Source organism: Arvicola amphibius, chromosome 1, assembly GCF_903992535.2.
Source record: "Arvicola amphibius chromosome 1, mArvAmp1.2, whole genome shotgun sequence".
Taxonomy (NCBI): Eukaryota; Metazoa; Chordata; class Mammalia; order Rodentia; family Cricetidae; genus Arvicola; species Arvicola amphibius.
The window spans coordinates 64797326-64818626 of NC_052047.1; the positions used below are offsets into that span (position 1 = coordinate 64797326).

The 21301-nt window shown below is 52.3% G+C and overlaps 1 protein-coding gene across 1 annotated transcript; it reads left to right on the forward strand.

Moving 5' to 3' along the window:
* The first annotated feature begins 669 nt into the window (after positions 1 to 669).
* Positions 670 to 14579, forward strand: Lrpap1 (LDL receptor related protein associated protein 1). Its single transcript, XM_038333443.2, has 8 exons — positions 670 to 934; positions 4683 to 4827; positions 7774 to 7895; positions 8775 to 8895; positions 9374 to 9532; positions 11544 to 11626; positions 12849 to 13025; positions 14167 to 14579. The coding sequence occupies exons 1-8, from the start codon at positions 722 to 724 to the stop codon at positions 14227 to 14229; spliced, it is 1083 nt and encodes a 360-aa protein (XP_038189371.1). The 5' UTR covers positions 670 to 721; the 3' UTR covers positions 14230 to 14579.
* The last annotated feature ends 6722 nt before the right edge of the window (positions 14580 to 21301 follow it).

The window sequence follows — 21301 nt, forward strand, 5'->3', positions numbered from 1 at the left end:
TAAAAATTAAAATAACAATAAACACTGACTCCCCCAGAGATCCCCTCCCTTTTATCTCTATGTCCCTCCCCATCGGAGACTCTTTCGGGCTATCCTCACAAGATGACTCTTCTGCCTGCATCTCTTGGGCACTAAACTGTGTTCATGTCTGCACAAGACTCTAGGACCTTAAGCACCAGGTTGTCCCCAGGCCAGGCCACGCCCCCAATAGGTTGGCCACGCCTCATTCTGTACACTGGATTTTCTTTAGGGTTGCAGGTGGGAGGAAACTAGGCACCGGCACAAAGCCTTTCAAATAGAAACTACGAGGAGGGGGAAGAGTCTGGGATGTGTCCCAAAGACTAAGCTGAGATAGCTGCTCCGGGGTCGAAAGGCAAAACCGTCTCCCACCGCGTTTCTTGCATGATTAAATGAGAAGCGGGACGGTGCAAGAGGGTGCAACCCCAATTCGACAGTAGGGCCCGACTTTCCCAGCTTCCCCTCCTTGGAAGAGACCAGGAACCTGGATGATGAGCTCTACAAGCCGCAGCCCCAGGCCGAGAGCAAGGAAACGCGCTGGGACCATTGCTCTCTGCAGGCGGTGGGAAAGGCTTGGAGGTGGGCGGGGTCGGGGAAAGGAGAGGCGGGGTCTGGAGGTGGGCCTATTTGGTGGGCGGGGCTACGGGGCGGTCCTACGCGCCCAGGCCTGTCAGTCGGCGAGACTCTGGCTCTGCAGAGGAAGATGGCGCCGCGGAGAAACAGAGTCTCTACGCTGCCTCGGCTCCAGCTGTGGGTGCTGTTGTTCCTGCCGCTGCTGCTCATGCCCCAGCCCATTGCCGGCCATGGCGGCAAGTACTCGCGGGAGAAGAACGAGCCCGAGATGGTCGCCAAGCGCGAGCCCGGGGAGGAGTTCCGCATGGAGAAGATGAACCAGCTATGGCAGAAGGCCCAGCGGGTAAGCAGGGAAGTAAGCACGGGGCTGGGGGTGAGGAGCTGCTTGTGCAAAGGAGAGTGGACCCCTTGTAAGAAGGCCGGCGTGGGCTCTGGGCCAGGGGCGACCTACCCTTTGACTGCCTTTCCTAAGTGTCAGGTGGGTCACGCTGACTTCACAATAAGGCCCAAGAGGAACTTGGTGCTGATTGTATGGGGCTGTAGTTGCCTTTAGCGTAGCTGGGAACCCCAAAGAATGAATGATGCTTACTCTTTCTAGCTGTGCACCCCAGATCGCTCTGTCCGGAAATCCAGTTTTCCAAAGAGCCAGCTATTCAGATGGAGGTAGCTGAGCGCTTTCTACTTGGGGTCTGGCTTGTGAGCCTTTTCTTTTCTCTGTATTTCTCCCAATGGAAAGAAGAGCAGATGACCTGAGAGGTGACAGAACTGGAACAGCAGAAGTCTCAGTTGACCCTTTCCCAAGGGGGTAAGGAGTTAACACCACACAGATACTACATAGACCTGGAGAAGGCCTAAATCAGATTCCACAGTCATCTTTATCAGATTCTCTTCCTTTTGGAATGGAGATAGCCTGAGGGCAGACCTGGAACTTGGGTCCCCTCCCTGACTGTGACTCTAAACAAGTCCTTGGGCTTTTGTTTTTGGTATTTATAAATAGACCCTCAGGGCCACAGTATCTTTCTCTCTAATTTGAGGAGGGTTGCACTTTAGCCCTCCGAGCTTGAACATTCCTAAGGTTGGGAGGATAGTAAATAATTTGCAAAGAATGAGTTTTTTGGTTTTTTTTTGAAAACAGGGTTTCTCAGTAGCTTTTGTAGCCTGTCCTGTCCTGGCACTAGCTCTTGTAGACCAGGCTGGCCTCAAACTCATGGAGGTCCACCTGCTTCTGCCTCCCAAGGGCTGGGATTAAAGGCGTGCGCCACCACCGCCCGGCCAAAGAGTGAGCTTTTAAAAGGAAACTGTGGTGAAACTTTGGCCCTGGAGGATTAGGATTAGGGCATGGAGATGGTTGGGAGGTTGACTTCTGGGGCCAGGGGCGTGGTGCCTCCTGTACAGCTCCACTGGCCCTTCCTGAACTGCCACAGGGTCCAGCATAATGCCCAGCGAGTGTCTTTGAGGTGCTGCTGCCAGAGCAGGACAATGTGCAGTGTCCAGCCTGCAAAGGTTTGGGACAGCCGTGTCTCCTGAAGAAGCAGTTCAGCTCCCTGGAGAAACAGGCCAGGAGTGGTGGTGGGGTGTGTGCGAGAAGAGCATCAGGGCAGTGGGGACCATCTAGAGTAAAAGGGCCTGCTGTCCCTGACAGCTGTCCCTGCGTGCCCACTGTGAGGAACACCGTGTGTGCACCTGGGATTACCCAGGATGAGGAGAGCGGACCTGACACACTAGTCTGCTAGAGTCAAGGACTGCTGGGGAAATGCAGTCCGGTGCCCATAGATGCAGGGATCCCCTTTTGCTCAGAAGCTGGCCCCCAAGTCCTCCACCTGCATGTCCAGGTACTTTCTCAGACCTACTGTGGCAGGTCACCTGTCCTCATCTGTGCCTGTGTGGTCACCTGCCTTGTTGCGGCATCAGGTTATGGCTTTCCTCATTGTCCCCAGTTCCTTGTCACTGCTAGGATGGCTGCTCTCCTCATCTGTCTAGGCCTTGGGCTACCTGTTCTTCCAGCCCTCTAGCCTTAAAGCTCTGCAATGAGGGAATTTTCTGCTAAACAGAGAGGGACAGTTTTCCAGGTGGCTTTCCCTTTTAGGATGTCTTGTGTCTACTCCCTACTTCCAAAGAGCCTAGGCCTTAAGGACACGTGTTAAGTATAGCTGCTTTTCCTTCTAGACACAGAGGCTTCCAGCTGCTAATTCCTCTGCTTAGGGGCATAGCACGGGTTCTTATCTTTCATGTAAACATTTGGAATTGGCCTTCTATTTCTTTAGGAGGAGATGGTTATCAGTGCTGTCTCTTCTGTGCCCAACCCCACTGCTTTAGGTAGATTGGTCCTCACCTAGGCCCTTCCCTGGGTTGTCTCAGGGGTTCCCAATGATCTTCCTTCACCATCTGAGAGGTTTTATCCGTTAAAGTCTGTGTTTCTTTGTTTTCCAAACACAAAACTACAGAGTAGTGAATGGAATATAGTTTATCACATATGAAGCCAAAGAAAATGTGGCAGAGCTGTGTGCCTCACCCCATTTCCAGACTTTAGAAGAACCGAGGTCTCTCTTGAGACCCCAGGGAGTGGAGTGGGTTATGGGAGGGTTCTGCAGAGGCATGGAACCCACCTCCATCTTGTGAGATTGGGGCTCATTGCCTCATGCCAGACTAGCCTTCATGCCCTGACTCTGGTATTACCTAGTTCCTGTTTCATAGACATGCTTAGGATGAGCTGTGAGCCGTTCAGTGGGGACTCAGGGCGTATCCATCCTGACTCAGTGCTGTGACGTGCCTAGTGTGCTGCAAGATGAAGACTCCTGGGCAGTGTGGAGAGCAAAGGACTGTCCCTGGAGTTGGGGTAGGGAAACCTCTGCAAGGTTGTTGCACACTGCCGGAGACCCAGTTTTTCACACTCATAGAACTGCCGGTATTCAGATGATAGGAGTTGACTTCTCAGGTCTCCTGGGAGCCTGGCCTGGAACTTGGTCTATAGACCAGGCTGGTCTTGAACTCATAGAGTTTGCCAGCCTCTGCCTCCTAAGTGCTGGGATTAAAGGCGTGGACTGTGGTAGTATGCCTAGTATGCACAAGGCCCTGGATCTGGGTATGGTAAAAAATAAAATGCTGCAGATCCCTGAGTGGCAGCAGCGGGCAGCGGGCCATGAAGGCAGACGGGTCCTAGGCAGGGAGCTGCATGGCGAGTGAGAGAACTTGGTGGGGCAGCCAGTCCCATGAGGAGCTGCAGCCCCTGTGGGTGAGAGACAGAGATGGACAGGCACGCTATGCAGAGTGAGGTTGGTTATTTATTTAGTGCGTTATGGAAGGGGAAAAAGAAAGGGGAGAAGGGAGAAGAGCAGAGAGAGAGAGGTGGAGAGAAGGGGGGTAGGAGAGGAGCCATGGCAGCAGCTACCTCTGGGAGAGAGATGGAAAAGAAAAGAGCTCAGACTGGGAGCAGAAGGAAGATCTGCCTGGGTTGTGGAGGGGGGAGTGGGCTGGGCTTGTTTCTTAAGAAACAGGACAGACCAGTACACTGGGTTCTAGTACCTCAAAAAAAAAAATTAAGGCCGGGTGGTGGTAGCATACGCCTTTAATACCAGCACTCAGGAGGCAGAGGCAGGCAGATCTCTGTGAGTTTGAGACCAGCCTGGTCTATAAGAGCTAGTTCCAGGACAGGCTGCAAAGCTACAGAGAAACCCTGTCTGAAAAACCAAAAGAAAAAAAATTAAAATATTAGAAAGTTTTGTATAAATTCCATCTTCTACTCTGTGGTGGTTCTTTTTCTTCTCACACTTATTGTAAGAAGTCGTCATTTCTTCACCGAGTCAGTGCTTGGCTGGTGTACCCTTTACCAGTGTCCGGATAGGAAGGTGCGGTGCCCTGCTGCAGGAGGCTGCTAACAGCTGTGAGCTCCTTACCTGGACCCGGGATTTCCAGACCTTGCCTCTACTGTGTCTCTAGCTGGGTTCCTGACATAGGGCCTCAGTCTTTGACATCCTTGTGTGTCTGTCTGCAACCTCCAGCCCTGCACACTCTGAATGCCCCCAGGTTTGTTGCCCATGTCTGTCACATCTGTCACACAGCAGCTTATCACGTGTTGCTTCTGTCTTGGGCAGCTTCATCTGTCTCCTGTGAAGTTGGCTGAGCTCCACTCTGACCTGAAGATACAAGAAAGGGACGAACTCAACTGGAAGAAACTGAAGGTGGAAGGCTTGGACAAGGATGGGGAGAAAGAAGCAAAGCTGATCCACAACCTCAACGGTACCTTCCTGCTCTCATTGCGGGTGCAACCACCAGCACCCGGGCCGGGCTGAGGCTTTCTGAATGTGGGGAAGGAGTCAGGCCTGGGGACTGGACACACCGGTGCCCAGGCAACCAACGGCTCTGGAGCTGTTTGCCCAGGAACGTGATATAGGATGTTGTCAGTCAGCTAAGGAAGCAGGTCTGGTTTCAGAATGGACTGTGCTGGCCAGGCAGGGTTGTGAGCATCTCCTTATGGACGTTGAAGGTGGGCAAAGCTCTCACATGTCCCGTGCAGGGTGCATCCTTATGCACACGTGCATCCTTAGGTCTAGAGGATGCTGTGACTGCTTCACTTGAATTCTCCTCTGCCACCCTCCCAACACCCTCAGCCTGCAGTCAGGCACTAATAGGAGGAGTTGGGTTCATCATGCCACCCTGTGGCATTCAGAACATAGCATGCAGACTGGCTAATAACCTTTCTGCATGCCCTGGGCAGTGGGGTTCTACCCCCAGCTCTACCACCCCACCTACCATACCCCCACTCCTTGAGCTAACAGACCGCTTCCCACATGACATGAGCATATGCTGCCTCTCCTGGTGGACCCAAACTAAGCGAGTACCCACCACAGGACACCACTGGAGTGCAGGGTGGTTGGAGTTATTGTTGACTGGCATAAGCAACTTGAACTGTACCCAACGTTCATACACACAGCTTCTTCAGAACTAGCCCTCAGAGTCCCTGCCTCAGGCCTGATGTGGAGTTGGTCCCCCAGGAAAGGAGGCTGGGAGCTGCCAGAAGGAAGTAGGCAGCCAGCTCTAGAGATGGGGTGGGCTCAGAGATAGAGGAATGCAGATGTTCTAAGGAAGTGGGCTAGTGACCATCCTCCGGCTATCTAGTGTTCTGGGCAGGAAGTAGTTTCTTCCAGTTTGGCAGAGGGAGGCCCACAACTCAGGTAGGGCAGGGTTGCTTAGGCGATGGTTTCTTCTCACTGGTGAGGGTGGCCTGGAAGCAGACTTAGCAGGACTTGGAGTTGACACCTGAAACTGCCTCTTCTAAGCGCTTGGTAGGTGGGTGTTTACTGAGGCTTCCTACCTCGGGCTGTGGTCCATGCGGGCCCCTCCCTTCACTGCTCAAGTCATGGTCAGTGCTGGCCCCACACCTAGAGGACCAAAGTGCAGAGTGCAGACCCAGAACCTGGGGGTAAGAAGCAGACACTGCTGGTTATCACTTGAGGGAGGCATTAGGCCTCCAAGCTAGAACCAACTCCACCCTGGGCCAGGCCATATCCTTAAATCCTAGTCTCATGAGAGCGGCCTCATCTAGACCCTCAGCTCTTATGCAAAACCCTGCATGGACTCAGTCCTATGGGGCAGCAATCCTGCTGGTCTGTTTAGGGACATGCCTACTATCAGCCCCAGGGTTACCTCACTCCACAGTGGGCCTGGACATTGCAGAGAACTATGTGAGACCTCTTCTGAACAGTCTTGATTTATGGGCCCGAGTCTGATAGAGCTTGTGTTCCCCTCAGCCCAAGCTCCTCTCCTATCCCGACCCAGCTCAAGCACCAGGGTTACCCAGGTTGAAGGTGACAGACAGCTCTTTTCCATGGTGGCAAGCAATGAGCAGGCTTGGGCTGGGCAGCAAAGCTGCAGAGGTGAGGCCAGGTACCAGCTTTCTGAGGCTAAGAGGTATGTGAGCATGCTGATTTTACCATGTTGCCCAAGCTGCCCCCGAACTCCAAGACTTAAGCAATCCTCCTGCCTCAGCCTCCCAAGAGCAGGGCTTACAGGCACCAGCCGCTGTCCACTTAAATAAAATAGCTTTGTATGGTCTAGGTTAGACTCCAGATCGAGTCATAGTGTATGTACCCACAGTGTCTGCCCACAGACGCCTCCTGACCTGTCCGTAGAAGTAACATGGTCACTGAGAAGGCTATAGAGGTGTTGTGGCTGTGCAGCAAGGCTGTGTGCTCACAGACTGGACAGTAGGACCGTGTGCCTCACAACACATTATCCCAGGTCTCGGGCTCCAGCTTCCAGGCAGAATGAAGTACCGTAGTTCTTAGGCCTGTGAAAAGGGTAGAAAGCCCCCAAAGACAGGTACAGACTGAGCAACAGGGACACTTTGCCTGGCTGGCCATGACTGAAAGCAGACCCCAGCAGACGGAACGGGATGGGGGCTGCGTGTTAGCCATGTATGTACCAACTGATCTACTAGAACGTGGAGACCACAGTGCCATGTGGAACTGCCCAGTGAAAGTTGTAGGGCCCCAAAGGAATCCTGGGATCGGTGGGTCACCAGCTTAGATACACTAGGGTGACACAACAGAGATTCTGTGCCCTTTCTAGAAAAGACAGGGTTACAGGTGAGGGACAGATCCCCACAGCTAAGTGAAAATTAGGCCTAGAAGTGTCTCTGCCCTGAAAGACAAGCAAACCCTCTAATGAACAGGCTTTATGGATGGCTGCTCACGGCATGTGAGTTCCATGGAAGCCTGTCTGGCGGGGGCATGGAAGTTAGAGGACAGGCATTTTGAAGTCAGCTGGCAGACTTGCCCCTGTTGTGTGTTGGTGACAAGAAGTGTCAAGTCCTCCGGAGTAGAGAGGCTGTGGTGTGGGTACACACAGCCTGGGCACCTCAGAGGCTAGGTGCCATCATACTGACACCCAGGAGACTGTTCTCTGCTGGCTTTTGCTGGGGTTTGGCTTATGCCAGAAATGGAAGCATCAAGATGCGGTCCTAAAACTCCACACCTCAGGCCCATGAGCTCCTGATTCAGGAAGGCTCAAGCAGAGGATGTCTGTGAGGTCACACCCAGGACCTGAGTACCTGACCTGATGCATCTTCTCCCCAGATCTTGTGTGGGCACTTAGGGGTGGAAGGAATCTTCTAGAAAATGAGCAGACTCACCTGGCTCCTGTCTTGGGAAACTGTCCAATAAAAATCCAATGTCCCCTCTCTAGTCATCTTGGCCAGGTATGGACTGGATGGGAGGAAGGACACCCAGATGGTGCACAGCAACGCACTCAATGAAGACATCCAGGATGAGCTGGGGGACCCCAGGCTGGAAAAGTTGTGGCACAAGGTACCACTTGCCTTTTCCCCCACTTACCTTTGAACTTGAACCAACTGTCTACAGAATTAAGATGTGAGACTGTGGGCATGCTCTCTCTCTCTCTCTCTCTCTCTCTCTCTCTCTCTCTCTCTCTCTCTCTCTCTCTCTCTCTTTCTCTCTCTCTGGGACATGATCTGTGATGTCCTAGTTGGTCAACCTGGGACTTCTCCACTGCTCCTAGCTGTCAGGACCGCAGGCGTTAAACAGGCTCTTCATGGTGTATGGCTAAATCACACAGGTGTCTGGTCAGGCTGCTGTTTGTCTCTGGTTCTGGCCTGTGGTCCTGCTTTTCTGTGCTTAGTTAGGAAAGGGACCCTGTTGGTGTGGGCTCTTCCTGTGATGGGGAAGTGAGCAGTGTTGGGTTGGGTCTGGTCCATCTTTGCTTTGGGTGCAAACCTAAGCAGAGAGCACAACTGTGGGCAGGCACTGGGACATGGTAGTGGTTCAGTGCCACTGGCTCACTTGGTCCGGCTTCTGAAGTAGCCTGTCTGGGGTTATACTGATCTGGTCCCTGCTGGACCATGGAGATGGCCTGCTGTCCTCACCATCACATAGCTACAAGAGTTAAGCAGATGTAGGTACCTTCCCCGGGGTCCTTCCTCTCCCTTCTCTGGCCACCCTGTCAAATCTGGGGACATCAAGGAAAAGGGACACTCCCCATCACATCAGGAGTGTCCAATTTGATTTTTCTTTTCCTGGTGCACCTAGTCAAGGGTCACAAGGCTTGCAGAGGATGAGAACAGCCCCAAGCTCTTTGCCCTGGAGCAAGGCCTGCTGACAGGCGCCTGAACTCCCTGGGGTGTGCTGATGACAGAACAGGCATGGTCACGCCAGGCTGCTTCCTCTTAGGCAAAGACGTCAGGGAAATTCTCCAGTGAGGAGCTGGACAAGCTGTGGCGGGAGTTTCTGCACCACAAGGAGAAGATCCACGAGTACAATGTGCTGCTAGACACCCTGAGCAGAGCTGAAGGTACCCCCACGCCCATCCGAGCTGAGCAGGTTCCGCGGTTTCCGAGTGTTATTGTGGGGGGAGGGGACAATTGCTTCGTTTCCACCCATGTTCATGAATGCAAATGAGTTTTGTACCAGTTGTGTAAGGCCAGCATGGCCTCACAGATGAAAGGTTGCCTCTGGGGTGGCTGAGGCACCCTGACGTAGCAAGCTACCTCTCTCTGACACAAGCCAGCCACCATCACTTCTGACTGGTATGACCTTGCCAAGTATGGGACCTGAGAAAGTTCCTCGGAGGTCCCTGGGGCGGGCCCTTGGGTACAGATACTGAGACATTCACCCTTAGATGTCTGTGTGAGAAAGAACAATTCTCAGCCAGCACTGAGGGTTGCTGAGGCGTGACCCAGTGGATGGGCTCAGGGCCATCTTGGCCACTAGGACCCCAGGCCTGCAGGGGAAGTCCTTGTCAGACATTCTGTGTCTCATCCACTGCACAGAAGGTTATGAGAACCTCCTCAGTCCCTCTGACATGAACCACATCAAGAGTGAGGCCCTGAGCAGCAAGCACGGTGAGCTGAAGGACAAGCTGCGGAGTATCAACCAGGGCCTGGACCGCCTGCGGAAGGTCAGCCACCAGGGCTACAGTCCCACCACTGGTAAGCCCTTGTCCCTGTGTGGCCTTTATGCCTGCTGATGCCTGATGGGGGAATTGTCTGCTTCTGTCTGAGGAGGGCAGATGGATAAATACATGCTTAGGGGACAGGTACACGGACTCAGTAGTGCCAGGAGACTTGTCAAACTCCATCCTTGTCTGTGTTAGAGAGGCCTGTCCTGGGCCCCGCTTCCTGGAGCTGTGATATAAATGTCTGGGACAGAAACTGGAGGGATGGCTCAGTGGTTAGGATCACTGGTCTCTTCCAGAGGACCCAGCTTCTGTCCCCAGCACCAACATGGTCTTTCACAACCATCTGTAACTGCAGTCCTGGGTGAGCCAATGTGTCTGGCCTCCATGGCACTATTATGCCTGTGATAAGTAGACGTACATGCAGACAAAACACTCATACACATAAAAACAAACGTTTAACTTTTTTTAAAAAATGTCTGGGCCGGCCCTCAGCCCTATCACCAAATTTGGTTTGAAGTGATAGCAGAATGGCTCCCCAGGTGGCCCCATCCAGGCTGTCGTTTCAGTCTTCATCCCACACAGGACTGCAGGATGACAGCTTCTGCTGCAGGGACAGTCCCACCCTCTCGGGACTTACAAGTGTTAGGGCAAGGCTTGCTGTCCATCCTTGTAGCGAGTGCCTGGTTTCATCCATAAACACAGGGGCAGTTACCAGCCATGGACAAAGTCCTGCTTGCACAGCCTTAGATAGCATGGGCCCAGGCAGGACCTTCTTCTGGGGCAGCACCTGCAAGGCCTTGCTGGCGAGGTTGGGCTGGGCTTGAGGCCCATTATGAAGTTATGGCATCCTATCCCAAGACTGCTTGCTGTGGAGGTGACCAGTCTACCTGTAAGCCAGCTGTGAGATACTGTTGCTGGGCTAATGGGGCTGTGCAAGGAAGTCTGGCCATGGTCAATGTGCTGGATGTCACCCCTTTCTCTAACCACAATCCCACCCTGTAGTTGGAATTTTTTCTTTGGGCCACCAACCAGCTCCCAAATAAAGACACAGAAACTTATTATTAATTATGAATGCTCAGCCTTAGTCTAGACTTGTCCCACTAGCTCTTTTAATTTAATTTAACCTATTTCTGTTCATCTACATTTGCCTTGGGACTTTTTACCTTTCTTTCATTTTGTATGTTCTACTTTCCTGCTTCCTCCATGTCTGGCTGCCAGGCCCCTGGCATCCCTTTTTCTTCCTTTCTTCTTCCCCACCCTGCCCTCAACCTAAATTCTTCCTCTTACTTACTCTGCCGGGATGTCCTGCCTAGACCTCCTTCCTCACTATTGGCCATTCAGCTTTTTATTAGATCAATCAGGTGCCTTAGGCAGGCAAGGTAAGACAGCAACACATGTTTACATAATTAAACAAATGCAACACATCTTTAAATAGTTAAATATTCTGCAGCACTACCCTCCTTGAGCCATCTCCTAGGGAGCATCCAGTCCCTTCACTTCTTCTCCCACTGGCCTGCCTGTTCCCAACCCCTACACTCCCAGGAAAACCAGGGTTCCCTTGGGTCCTAGAACAGGATGGGCCCTGTGGAAGACTAGGATCTTCTGTCATGACTCAGAGGTAGCCAGAGGCCAGGGAGCCTTGCTGGATGGCTATCTATTTACGTCAGAGGTGCTTTGACTTAGAAGGTGAATGGCCAAACCCCAGCCTTAACTCAGTGACACTCAGCCCTCCCCAATGCTCAGCTGGTTTTCATGATCCTATCACACCCCTGCTCTCCCTCACTCAACCTCAGAGACAGCCAGGGGCATGCTGATGGTACCGGCCAGGTGTGTCAGGTGATTCTGAGTCCCAGGGATGTGACCCCCGTCACTTGTGGTAGTGAGATTACATCTAAGCTGGTTCTGTGAGCACAGACCAAGTACTTAGTGCTCCCAAGATGCAATACATACACGATTCCCTCTGGCTGACAGGCCACGTGGGCCCCCAGCACCAGGGTGTGCCCTGCCTTGTGACCTACCCAAAACCCCTTGCTCTCTTGCAGAGTTTGAAGAGCCCCGAGTGATAGACCTGTGGGACCTGGCCCAGACCGCCAACTTCACTGAGAAGGAACTGGAGTCATTCCGGGTAAGGGAACTGAGAGGCAAAGCTGTGTCACCTTCTGTGGCCTCCATCTCTTGCCGGTCTCCAATGGCATCAGGCTCTCTGTTCCTTTCCATCATACTGGAGTGCCTTCGTGTTTTTGTCCTGACCCTTTTCCTTCCTGCCCCTGGCCTCTGCAGCCAAGTGGTAGCAGGTGGACACACCTCCCACGTCAGCAGTCTCATCGCCTCCTGTGTGGTATCTGACTGTTGGGGTGGAGGTGGGGTCTGCCTGGCATTGTGCTGTGGGGTGCGGAGAGGGACGATGACCAAGATGTGAGGTATGGGCAGAACTGCAGGAGGCTGAGAGGTGGAGTATCCTTTAAGGATTGTTGATAGTTAGTTGCTGTTTAGGGTAAGATGGGACATGCTTGGGACCTGTATGGTTTGAGGCTTCCAAGTTCAAGGCTCTCCCAGTGTGTCTGTTCCCAAGAAGTCCAGGGTGGAGCTTCTAGAGGCCACCACTGACCACCCAGTAAGCACAGGACCCATGGGGCAAAAGAGAGCAGTCGGGGAGGCGCCAGCGGCAGGCAGCCTTCGAGAGGCAGAGGAGCCTCGGGAGGCAGGGCAGTGAAATGGGCGTGAGCCTGCTCTCATAGAGGCTGAGTCTGTGGCCCTGGGAAGAGACTTTGAATCCCAAGATCCAGGCTGCCTCAGTTATGATCTCATGAAGGCAGAAGACAAGGTAACCACCAGGTGATGGGCCTGTTGGAGAAGGAGGGGCAAAGAGGGTACAGAGCTCCTGGTGACCCTACCACTTCTGCCAGGGACAGGAAGCTGTTTTCTGACCTGCTGAGATGTGGGCTTGAATCCTAGGCTGGCCACGCTGCAGGGTGACTGAGGTGTCCTGCAGAAGCAGTGGGGTCACCAGGAGCCCCTTTGGGTAAAGTTAATACCTAGGCATCAGTCTATACATGGGACCAGGAAGGAGCTGGATGCCCAGCAGGCACGGCTGATGTTCCCGGAGGTAGCATGTCTAGATGTGGTAGGTGGGAGCAGAGTCAGCACGGGAAAAAAGAGAGTACAAAGGTCCCTGCTGTCACCAGGTTCTGGTAGACAACCGTTCAGAGATTCTTAGCAGTAAGCAGGTACCAGTTCTCAGGAGTGCAGCCTGGTGGTTGCCCACAGTGGTCAGGACTGGTGCTGGACAAGAGACAGGCACCTCAGGTTTCTGTGTTGGAGGAGACTAAGTTGTTGACACCTTCTAGGAGGAGCTCAAGCACTTCGAGGCCAAAATTGAAAAGCATAACCACTACCAGAAGCAGCTGGAGATTTCCCACCAGAAGCTGAAGCACGTGGAGAGCATCGGTGACCCCGAGCACATCAGCCGCAACAAGGAGAAGTACGTGCTGCTGGAGGAGAAGACCAAGGAGCTGGGCTACAAGGTGGGACATGCCTTCCCTTCCACCCAGTCCTAGTCAGCCCTGTCGGGTCTCAGACACATGACCTCCTGACTCAGGGAAACACAAATGCTGTCCATGGGAACTGTGACTGGCCAGGTGCTCCGTGGGGCAGATGCTGGCACTGCCGACACACATGATGCCTATAGACATGTAGGACAGAAAGCATTGTTGCAGCCAGGCACAGGGAGCTGTTTCCTGGCCCTCTGAGATGTGGGCTTGAATCCTAGGCTGGCCACGCTGCAGGGTGACTGATGTGTCCTGCAGCAGCGGTGGGGTCACCAGGAGCCCTTTTGGGAGCAGCCTCTGGGTTAGTTAAGGCAGAAGCACCTGGAGGCTGTAGCCAGCATGGAGAGCCCCCTCCTGCACCTTCTCAAGTTGAGCCATACCGTGTGGTAGCTACGCAAAAATAAGTAAAATCTGGGAAGTTAGTGGCACAGATGTGCCAACAGAAGAGGGGGGCAGCGTCTATGTAGAGCGGGGAAGCTCAAAGCCTGGGGCTCAGGGCATCGAGGTGGTTACTATAAGGATTTGGGAGTTCACAAGGCTAAAATCCAAGCACATTCTCAGATGCCCCTGGCTGCCAAGGGACTTGTAGCAATGTGTGAGGGGCCCTTTGAATCTGGACAACAGACTGGGGGTGCAGGGGTCACAGGGTGTGCTTGGAGACCTGAAGCAACTGACTCTCGTGGAGGGGTAGCACCAGCAGCCACCACTTTGAGAGAACTCTTTAGAACCACAGATCAAGTCTGGTCCTGACCTGGCAAGCCAGTAAGGTTCTCTGCCCTTGTGTTAGAAATGGAGTCAGAAATGGAGTTCTCTGTGTCCCCTTGCAGGCATCCACCACTGCGAGGAGGAGTCCTTGTCTTTATGGCTCATCACAGGGTCTCCTAAAAATAATAGGGCAGACAAACGCCCCAGTGCCATTGCCTTTGGGGATGATCTACTTCTGGCTGTTTGTTTAGTATTCCTCTTGTTTTTGCGTCTTCCTTATGATGCGCTCTAGACAGTTATGTAATGGAAGGTAACCCAGAGCGTTTAGTGTTGGTTTTCAGCTGTCTACTGTGCCCTCATGAAATGGCAGACTTGCCCTGCTGTCCCTCACTGACAGGTGTCCCTTCCACAGGTGAAGAAGCATCTGCAGGACCTGTCCAGCAGGGTCTCCAGAGCTCGGCACAATGAGCTCTGAGGAGCGGGAGCCACCAGCAGCAGTCCAGAGAGAGAGGCTCTTGAAGACACCGGGAGCCGCCAGCGTGTCATCTGCATGCACAGACCTGTGGTAGCTGGTGTAGCTGGCCACAGTGATGTGGCGGGGACGATCCTTGGACATATCAGTATGATCCTGCTGTGTGGTTGGCAAGAACTTTTCTTTCAAGTATGGCTGTCATCACCCCTGTTGAGGGCCTTGGGTGCAGCTACCAATGAGATGTGACTATCCTCCATGCTGCAACAACCCAGTTTACATTGAAATCATAAATCTGTCACTGGAAATGTTATATATGGAGCCCTTAAATACATGGCAGGATTTTGAGCCATCCAGTCCTTGCCTGGTATCTCGACAGATTGGGTCCTCTTGAGTCAGAGTAAGTTACAGATGAAAGGAGGAGGGGTGGGATAGTCTACCCACTTGAAGCATTTGCCTGAAGGCCCCATCCCCTCTCTTTGGTCCCCAGACAACTGCTCTCCCCACTTCCCTCTCTCTCTCCCTCCCCAGTATCCCGATCCCAGATAGTTTTAAATCAAGAGCCCATAAGAGGTGAGATTCCAGGAAAAAGATGGCATAGGTGAAAGCGAGCGGCTTAGGGGGAGGGGCATTTTCTGCCTCCCAAAATATCCTAATGGGCTTCCATGTCCAGACTCAGTATCTGATTCCCTCACACAGGAAAGTAGCCAAAAGGACCTCTGACCCCTGCAGCTGATCCTAGACGATCAGGCTGTCTGGGTTCGAGAGCTTCTGGATCTCAGCTCAAAATTGAAATCTGCCTAACAATGCAAGGTTGGAGAGTGTCAGCATTTGGAGATGGGGCTTGGCGAATAAAATGCTTGCCCTGCAAGCTTGGGGTCTAGAGTTCGGATCTCCAGAATGCCTTGTGGGTGTGGTGGCCTGCCTGTAATCCCAGCACTTGAGAGGCAGGGAAAGAGGACAGCCGGGGCGAGCTGGCTAGCTGTGTCAGTCAATGAGCAAAAGTAGAGCATGATGGGAGAAGACGCACACAGCTCTGATTGTGCACACACTTACACATACCTGTACACACGTGAACACATGTAGATGTTCAGACATGGGCAAAACTTCCAGGGCAGCATGCAAGAAGCCTGTGGTCTAAGGACAGCAGCAACAAGGAATAGTGTGTCACACTGGCTCCCTCACCCCACAGTGTGTGCCACTGTCCGTGCCAGCTAGGACGTGTCCCTTTCAGATCTAGTGACTATCTGCCCAGTGTTCCCAGCGGCGTCTGAGGCCCAGAGAAGAGCCTGTCACCAGGGTCTCAGCTCTGCCTTTCTGCTTCAGCCCAGACATACACTCAGGTACCCATCAAGGGCCCCCTGTGCCACACATAGCTCAGGGCCTGGGAAGATGCTGAGACACCAGGCTCAGAGTCAACTGCAGGGGAATGCCTGGTATCAGAGACACAAAAGGAGATGGGGCCTTCACTCTGGTTTGTTTCTGTCCCTAGAGCCAGAGGCCCTGGCTGCATTCCTGTGCTGAAATATAAATGTGCTTGTGGGAGCCCGGTGAGCCATCTCAGTGTGAGTGACACAGAGCCCATAGCTGAGCTGGGAGCCAATGTGATCAGCATAGGAGCTGCCTGCTCCTGAGAGCTGACCTCTAGATATGAAATCGGGAGGCTACTCCTGGCTAACCTTCAGGAGTCAGACCCTACAAACTGCTCCCTGGATGAGTGACTCTTGGCAAGGAAACCACCTCACACTACAAACCTGGATGGGGTGGTTCTGGTGGGCAGTGCTCTGCCACCTAGCAAAAGTGACCAAAAGTCCTCAGGCTGGCAGGTTAAGGCATTTGCTGCTAAGGCTGGTGATCTAAGTTCAGTCCCCAGAGACTGTATGATAGAAGGAAAGAACAGATTCATGTAAGCTGTCCCCTGACTACATGTGGGCTGTAACATGTGTGCTCATACAATAAATAGTTTTCAAAGTGTTCTTTCTGGGAAAATGTCCTATGTCCCTATTTTTCCAACCCAAAGGTAAGGTCCCATGAGCCCATGGTAGCTCACAGTTGAAAACAAGACAGCCAGGCCCATGAGTGAGTGAGAGCTTGTAGGGGCAGCAGAAAGGGGGGTACTGATGCTGGATGATCTATGGTGAGACAAACGGGGATGCAGGCATCTGAATGGCACCTCTGGATCCAAGAGAAACATCTGCATTGAAAAGTGTCTTCACACCCATGGTGGTGGTGGAAAGGGAGCTGGAGCCACTTGGTTCACTGGGGGAAGACTAAAGCTACCTTGCATCGTGCACAATGCAAAATGTGCCATAGCCAGTGTGCAAACCGTACTGATAATAACAAAAAGATGGCCAGGCAGTAGTGGTGCATGCCTTTAATCTCAGCACTCTGAGGGAGGCAGAGATTGGGGGATCTCTGAGGGTTCAAAACTAGCTTGGTCTACAGAGTGAGTTCTGGGACAACCAGGATTACACAGAGAAACCCTGTCTCAGGAAACCAGAAAGATCAAAGGAGAAGGTTTTCCTAAAGGGAGACCAAGTCGAATAGTTTACTCATGGAGGAAAAGTTTAAGTTAGAACTCATCAGAATCTGAAATCTACTCAGCAAAGATGCCACTTAAGGAAGTCAACAGAAAAGGAAGGGCTGGGGCTCAGTCGGCAGAGTGCCCACTTGGCATGCACAGAGCCCTGCGGTCAATCCCCAGCCCCTCCTGAACTGGGTGCAGTGGCACATACCTGTAATCACAGCCCTGGGGAAGCAGAGGCCAAAGGGTCGGAAGGCTAGTTATCCTGGCACGTGAGACCTTATTTCCAAAAAGATATTATTTACAGTGCATGAGAAAGGGCTCACCTAAACCTTAGAGAATTGTCTAGCCAGTTCTTTTAATGAGCAAAAGGATCGTGTAGGCTCTTTGCCAGGTGCCAGCAGCATGCACACAGGTGGTAAAGAAATGCAGATTCTCCTAGTGAGAAGCCACTGTTATCCCCCTCCCCTGAAATGGCTGAGCTCAGAGCCTCCAGGCCCTGGTGTGTGAGTGTGTGTGTGTGTGTGTGTGTATGTGTGGTGTGCAATGGTGACACCTCCTTTTTGAACACCACTCCACCATACAACCTGAACTAGCATCAGCATGAATGTCCTAAGATAAGAACGCCATATAGCATTGAGATAGAGACAGAGACCCACATTGGAGCACTGGACTGAGCTCCCAAGGTCCTAATGAGGAGCAGAAGGAGGAAGAACATGAGCAAGGAAGTCAGGACCACGAGGGGTGCATTCACCCACTGAGACGGTGGGACAGATCTAATGGGAGATCACCAAGGCCAGTTGGAATGGGACTGATGGAGCATGTGATCAAACCGGACTCTGAATGGAGGCTGACTGAGAAGCCAAGGACAATGGCGCTGGGCTTTGATTCTACTGCATGGATGGGCTCTGTGGGAGCCTTGTCAGTTTGGATGCTCACCTTCCTGGACCTGGGAGGAGTTGGGAGGACCTTGGACTTCCCATAGTATAGGGAACCCTGACTGCTCTTTGGCCTGGAGAGGGAGGGAGTGGGGGTGTGGGTGGAGGGGAGGGGAGGGAAGTGGGAGGAGGGGAGGAGATGGAAATTTTTAATAAAAAAATATTAATTAAAAATAAAATATTTATTATGTAAAAAAAGAACGCCATGTAGCAAGTTTGCCTATAGCTGTCACGGCTGTAAGCAACCTGACTGAGCGGGAGTGTTAGAGGCATAATGTATGGTGTGTTGTGTGCTGGGACAGTGACTTGCTTACATAATGTGTGAATCCTAGCCCTTGGCTTAGCTAGCACCGCTGAATGCAAGACAAAATGAATCTCTAGAGATGGGCGCCAAGGCATCAGCTGCACACTGACTCTTCAGTGGCTGATGGAGGCTGTGCTCCTGAAGATGAAAGCTAAAGTTAAGGAAGCGTGGGACCCAGCCCAGGAAAGGTGCCTGGAGGCTGCATGGTACCAACAGCTGCTAACAGAAAGCCCTTGCCTAGAATGGTTCAGAAGTCAAGAAGAGAATCAACAACAAAAAGGGTTGCAGCCTGCCTTGGCCATTCTGAGATGAGATTACACAGCTGGAGGAGTGTTGACCGTGTACGAATTGGGAGTCACAGAAAACTGCATCCCAGGAGAGCTGAAGTTTAGCAAGGAGGGAAGCGGAGTGATGGGCACCACTGCCCTGGAGTTCTCAGTCACACTGGGCAAGCACAAAAGCGGGCCTAGCCAGGGCTGCGGGCCTAGCCAGGGCTGCATGCGGCAAGCACACAGGATGTGTGTGTGCAGGTGGTACAGAGCATCCTCATGGTCCATGTGGAGAACGGATGTGCAGGAGCTGGGCTGACAGGTGACCACAGATGGACACGTTCATATAGTGACAAACACAAGAAATCTTAAGACAGTTAAAAGTGGAGGCTGCACAGGGTTGCTCTCTTTGATAAATCTAGATCTAGGTGCTAGGCAGATGGAATGCTTGCTTAGCGCACACAAAGCCCTAGTTTGGTCCCTAGCCACATAAACTGAGTGTGGGGGCACAATCCCAGGATCCTGGTACTTGGGAGATAGAGGCAGGACGATCAGTTCAGGTTAGTTGGCTACACTGAATTCAAGGCTGGCCTGAGCTACATGAGATCCTGTCTCAACAACAAAAAAAAAATCTGACTTCAGAAACATCTCTGATGGAAAACATCAGTAAGTGCTCATCTATGGTGTCATAAACAGCCCAATGCAAGAAAGCTGAAAACACAAACAAACCATGCATCGGGGCCATTCTGAAGCAATGGAGCTGTGAGAGTGCCTGAGAATCTGCTGCTCCTCTGATCGTGGGGGAAATGGAAATAGGACTCAGACAACATCAGCACACACCTTGATGGCAGAAGGCACGTTACCCAGTCCTCCAGACATTCATTGCAACTAATGAGGAATAAAAATCTGACAGAAACCAAAGATGGGCACCTGCTCAGCCTAGCAGAAAGTGCACCACCCAGCAGAAGGCAGCATCTTGCAGCAGGACAGTTCACCTGAGCCTTTATACCCATCAGTAATGCCCAACGACCCACCAAGGCCCACATGCACAGTGTGTTACCAGATACATGGAGTCACAGTAGCAGCATGGCTTCTCACAATGATTGACAGTGGATGGACTAGGGTGGCAATGTGGCTTCTCAGTGTATTGATAGGAGATAGGCAATGCCCACTTAGAATGCCTTTTGTATAAGATAAAAAATGTTGGGGGGGCTGGGCGGTGGTGGCGCACGCCTTTAATCCCAGCACTCGGGAGGCAGAGGCAGGCAGATCTCTGAGTTCGAGGCCAGCCTGGTCTACAAGAGCTAGTTCCAGGACAGGCTCTAGAAACTACAGGGAAACCCTGTCTCGAAAAACCAAAAAAAAAAAAAAAAATGTTGGGGGCTGGAGAGATGGCTTAGAGGTTAAGAGCACTGACTGCTCTTCCAGAGGTCCTGAGTTCAATTCCCAGCAACCACATTTTGGCTCACAGCCATCTATAATGAGATCTGGTGCCCTCTTCTGGCGTACAGACATACATGGTGGCTGAATGGTGTATTCATAATAAATAAATCTTTTAAAAAATGTTGGCATATGTATGCGGTGTGTAAGTATGCACATGTATATATTTACACGTGTGGGCAAATAATGTGGAAGTTGCATGACTACATGTGTGTGCGTATAAGTGGAGGCCCATAGTTAATACTCAATGTGTTTTCTCAATCATACTCAATTTTGGGTCTCTGGCTGAACCTGGAATTCAGCAATTCCACCGTATCTGGCTAGCCAGCTCTCCCGTAGGGAAGCCTCCGAGGTGCCAGAATGACAGGAGGGTCACGAGACCCGCCTGCATTTGTGTGAGTCCCGGGGTCTGAACTCTGCTTCTCATCTTTGTTCTATAAGACTGCTGACCGTTTTAAAGCACACCAGTTTAGCCAGGATGCCTGAGGTTCCTGGAAATCATTCTGCCTCCGCTTCCCACGAGCTGGTGTCAATAAGGAACCCACCACACTCAGGTCCTAATCGTTTAACTCCCTGGAGACAGTCACAGAACTGCATCCTGGTCTAGCAGGGCAGATCCCATGGCCCATCCTCTGGATAAAGCATCTGTCTTGACTGTCAGGCTGGCCCGGGGATGTCAATCCTCTCGGTTCCCATGGTCACAGTCTACCAGTCAGAAGGTAAGGCACTAGGGCTAATGCTCTAAAAACTGCCAACACCAGGGGCCTCACAAAGAAACAGGCTGCTTCTGACCCCCACCACAGCCAACCCCAGACCTGTGGACTCCTTGGAGGCAGAAAAGCAGAAAAGAGAAGAATGTGATAGACTATGATTGGATCTTGGGTGGGGAGGCTCCGTCAAAGCTTCTCCTGACAGGGCTGAGGCAGGGCAGATCTGCCACCCCAGAAACTCAGTCCTGGAAACACCAAGAGCTGCCCCAAACAACGGGGGCATCTGTAACTGCCAAGATGGCACTACCTTATACCCCCATCCCTGAGCTGCTTGGTCCAGCAGCAAGATGTTGGTCCCAACCAGTCCAGGGCAGAAATTTCACGTGACAGACCTCACAACTTTGGAAAATAATATGGATTATTAAAAATATAACAATAGAGATTTAAAACAATTTACCCAACTGGTTGGAATAGGTCCCAACAAGATGACAAGTAGAAACAGTCCTGTCCCCACCATGGCCTTCGTCTCAGGAGCGACGCTGCAGGAGGAGGTGGGGAGGGGAGGCTGCAGGGTCCCAGCAGCAGAGCCAGTCAGTGGTGCAGCAGTTGCAAGTCACAGGTCCCTCTGCAGTACAGAACCAGTTCCGAGCGTTCTGCTAGTACAAGCTGTGGTCATGGCCACCTCATCTGGGATGGCTAGTGCAGCTTGCACTCCAGGCCTGGGGGACTGTTCCAGTCTCCACTGGCCGGCTGTAGCTGTGTTGTTTGTTGTATTGTTAGCACAGACTGAGGCTACCAACACCTGGAGATAGGTCCCTTGGTACCCCCATGGCCTAGCAGAACTTGTTCAGGCCAAAAGAAGGGTCAGTCTTGGGTACCCACGAGGCAAGAGG

What these genes read in the sequence shown, in the direction of transcription:
- Lrpap1 (XM_038333443.2), top strand. Translation starts at nt 722, where the DNA reads ATGGCGCCGCGGAGAAACAGAGTCTCTACGCTGCCTCGGCTCCAGCTG. An exon ending in GCTGATCCACAACCTCAACG is followed by an intron (nt 4,828 to 7,773) that starts GTACCTTCCTGC and finishes TCCCCTCTCTAG; the next exon opens with TCATCTTGGCCAGGTATGGA. An exon ending in CCAAGGAGCTGGGCTACAAG is followed by an intron (nt 13,026 to 14,166) that starts GTGGGACATGCC and finishes TCCCTTCCACAG; the next exon opens with GTGAAGAAGCATCTGCAGGA.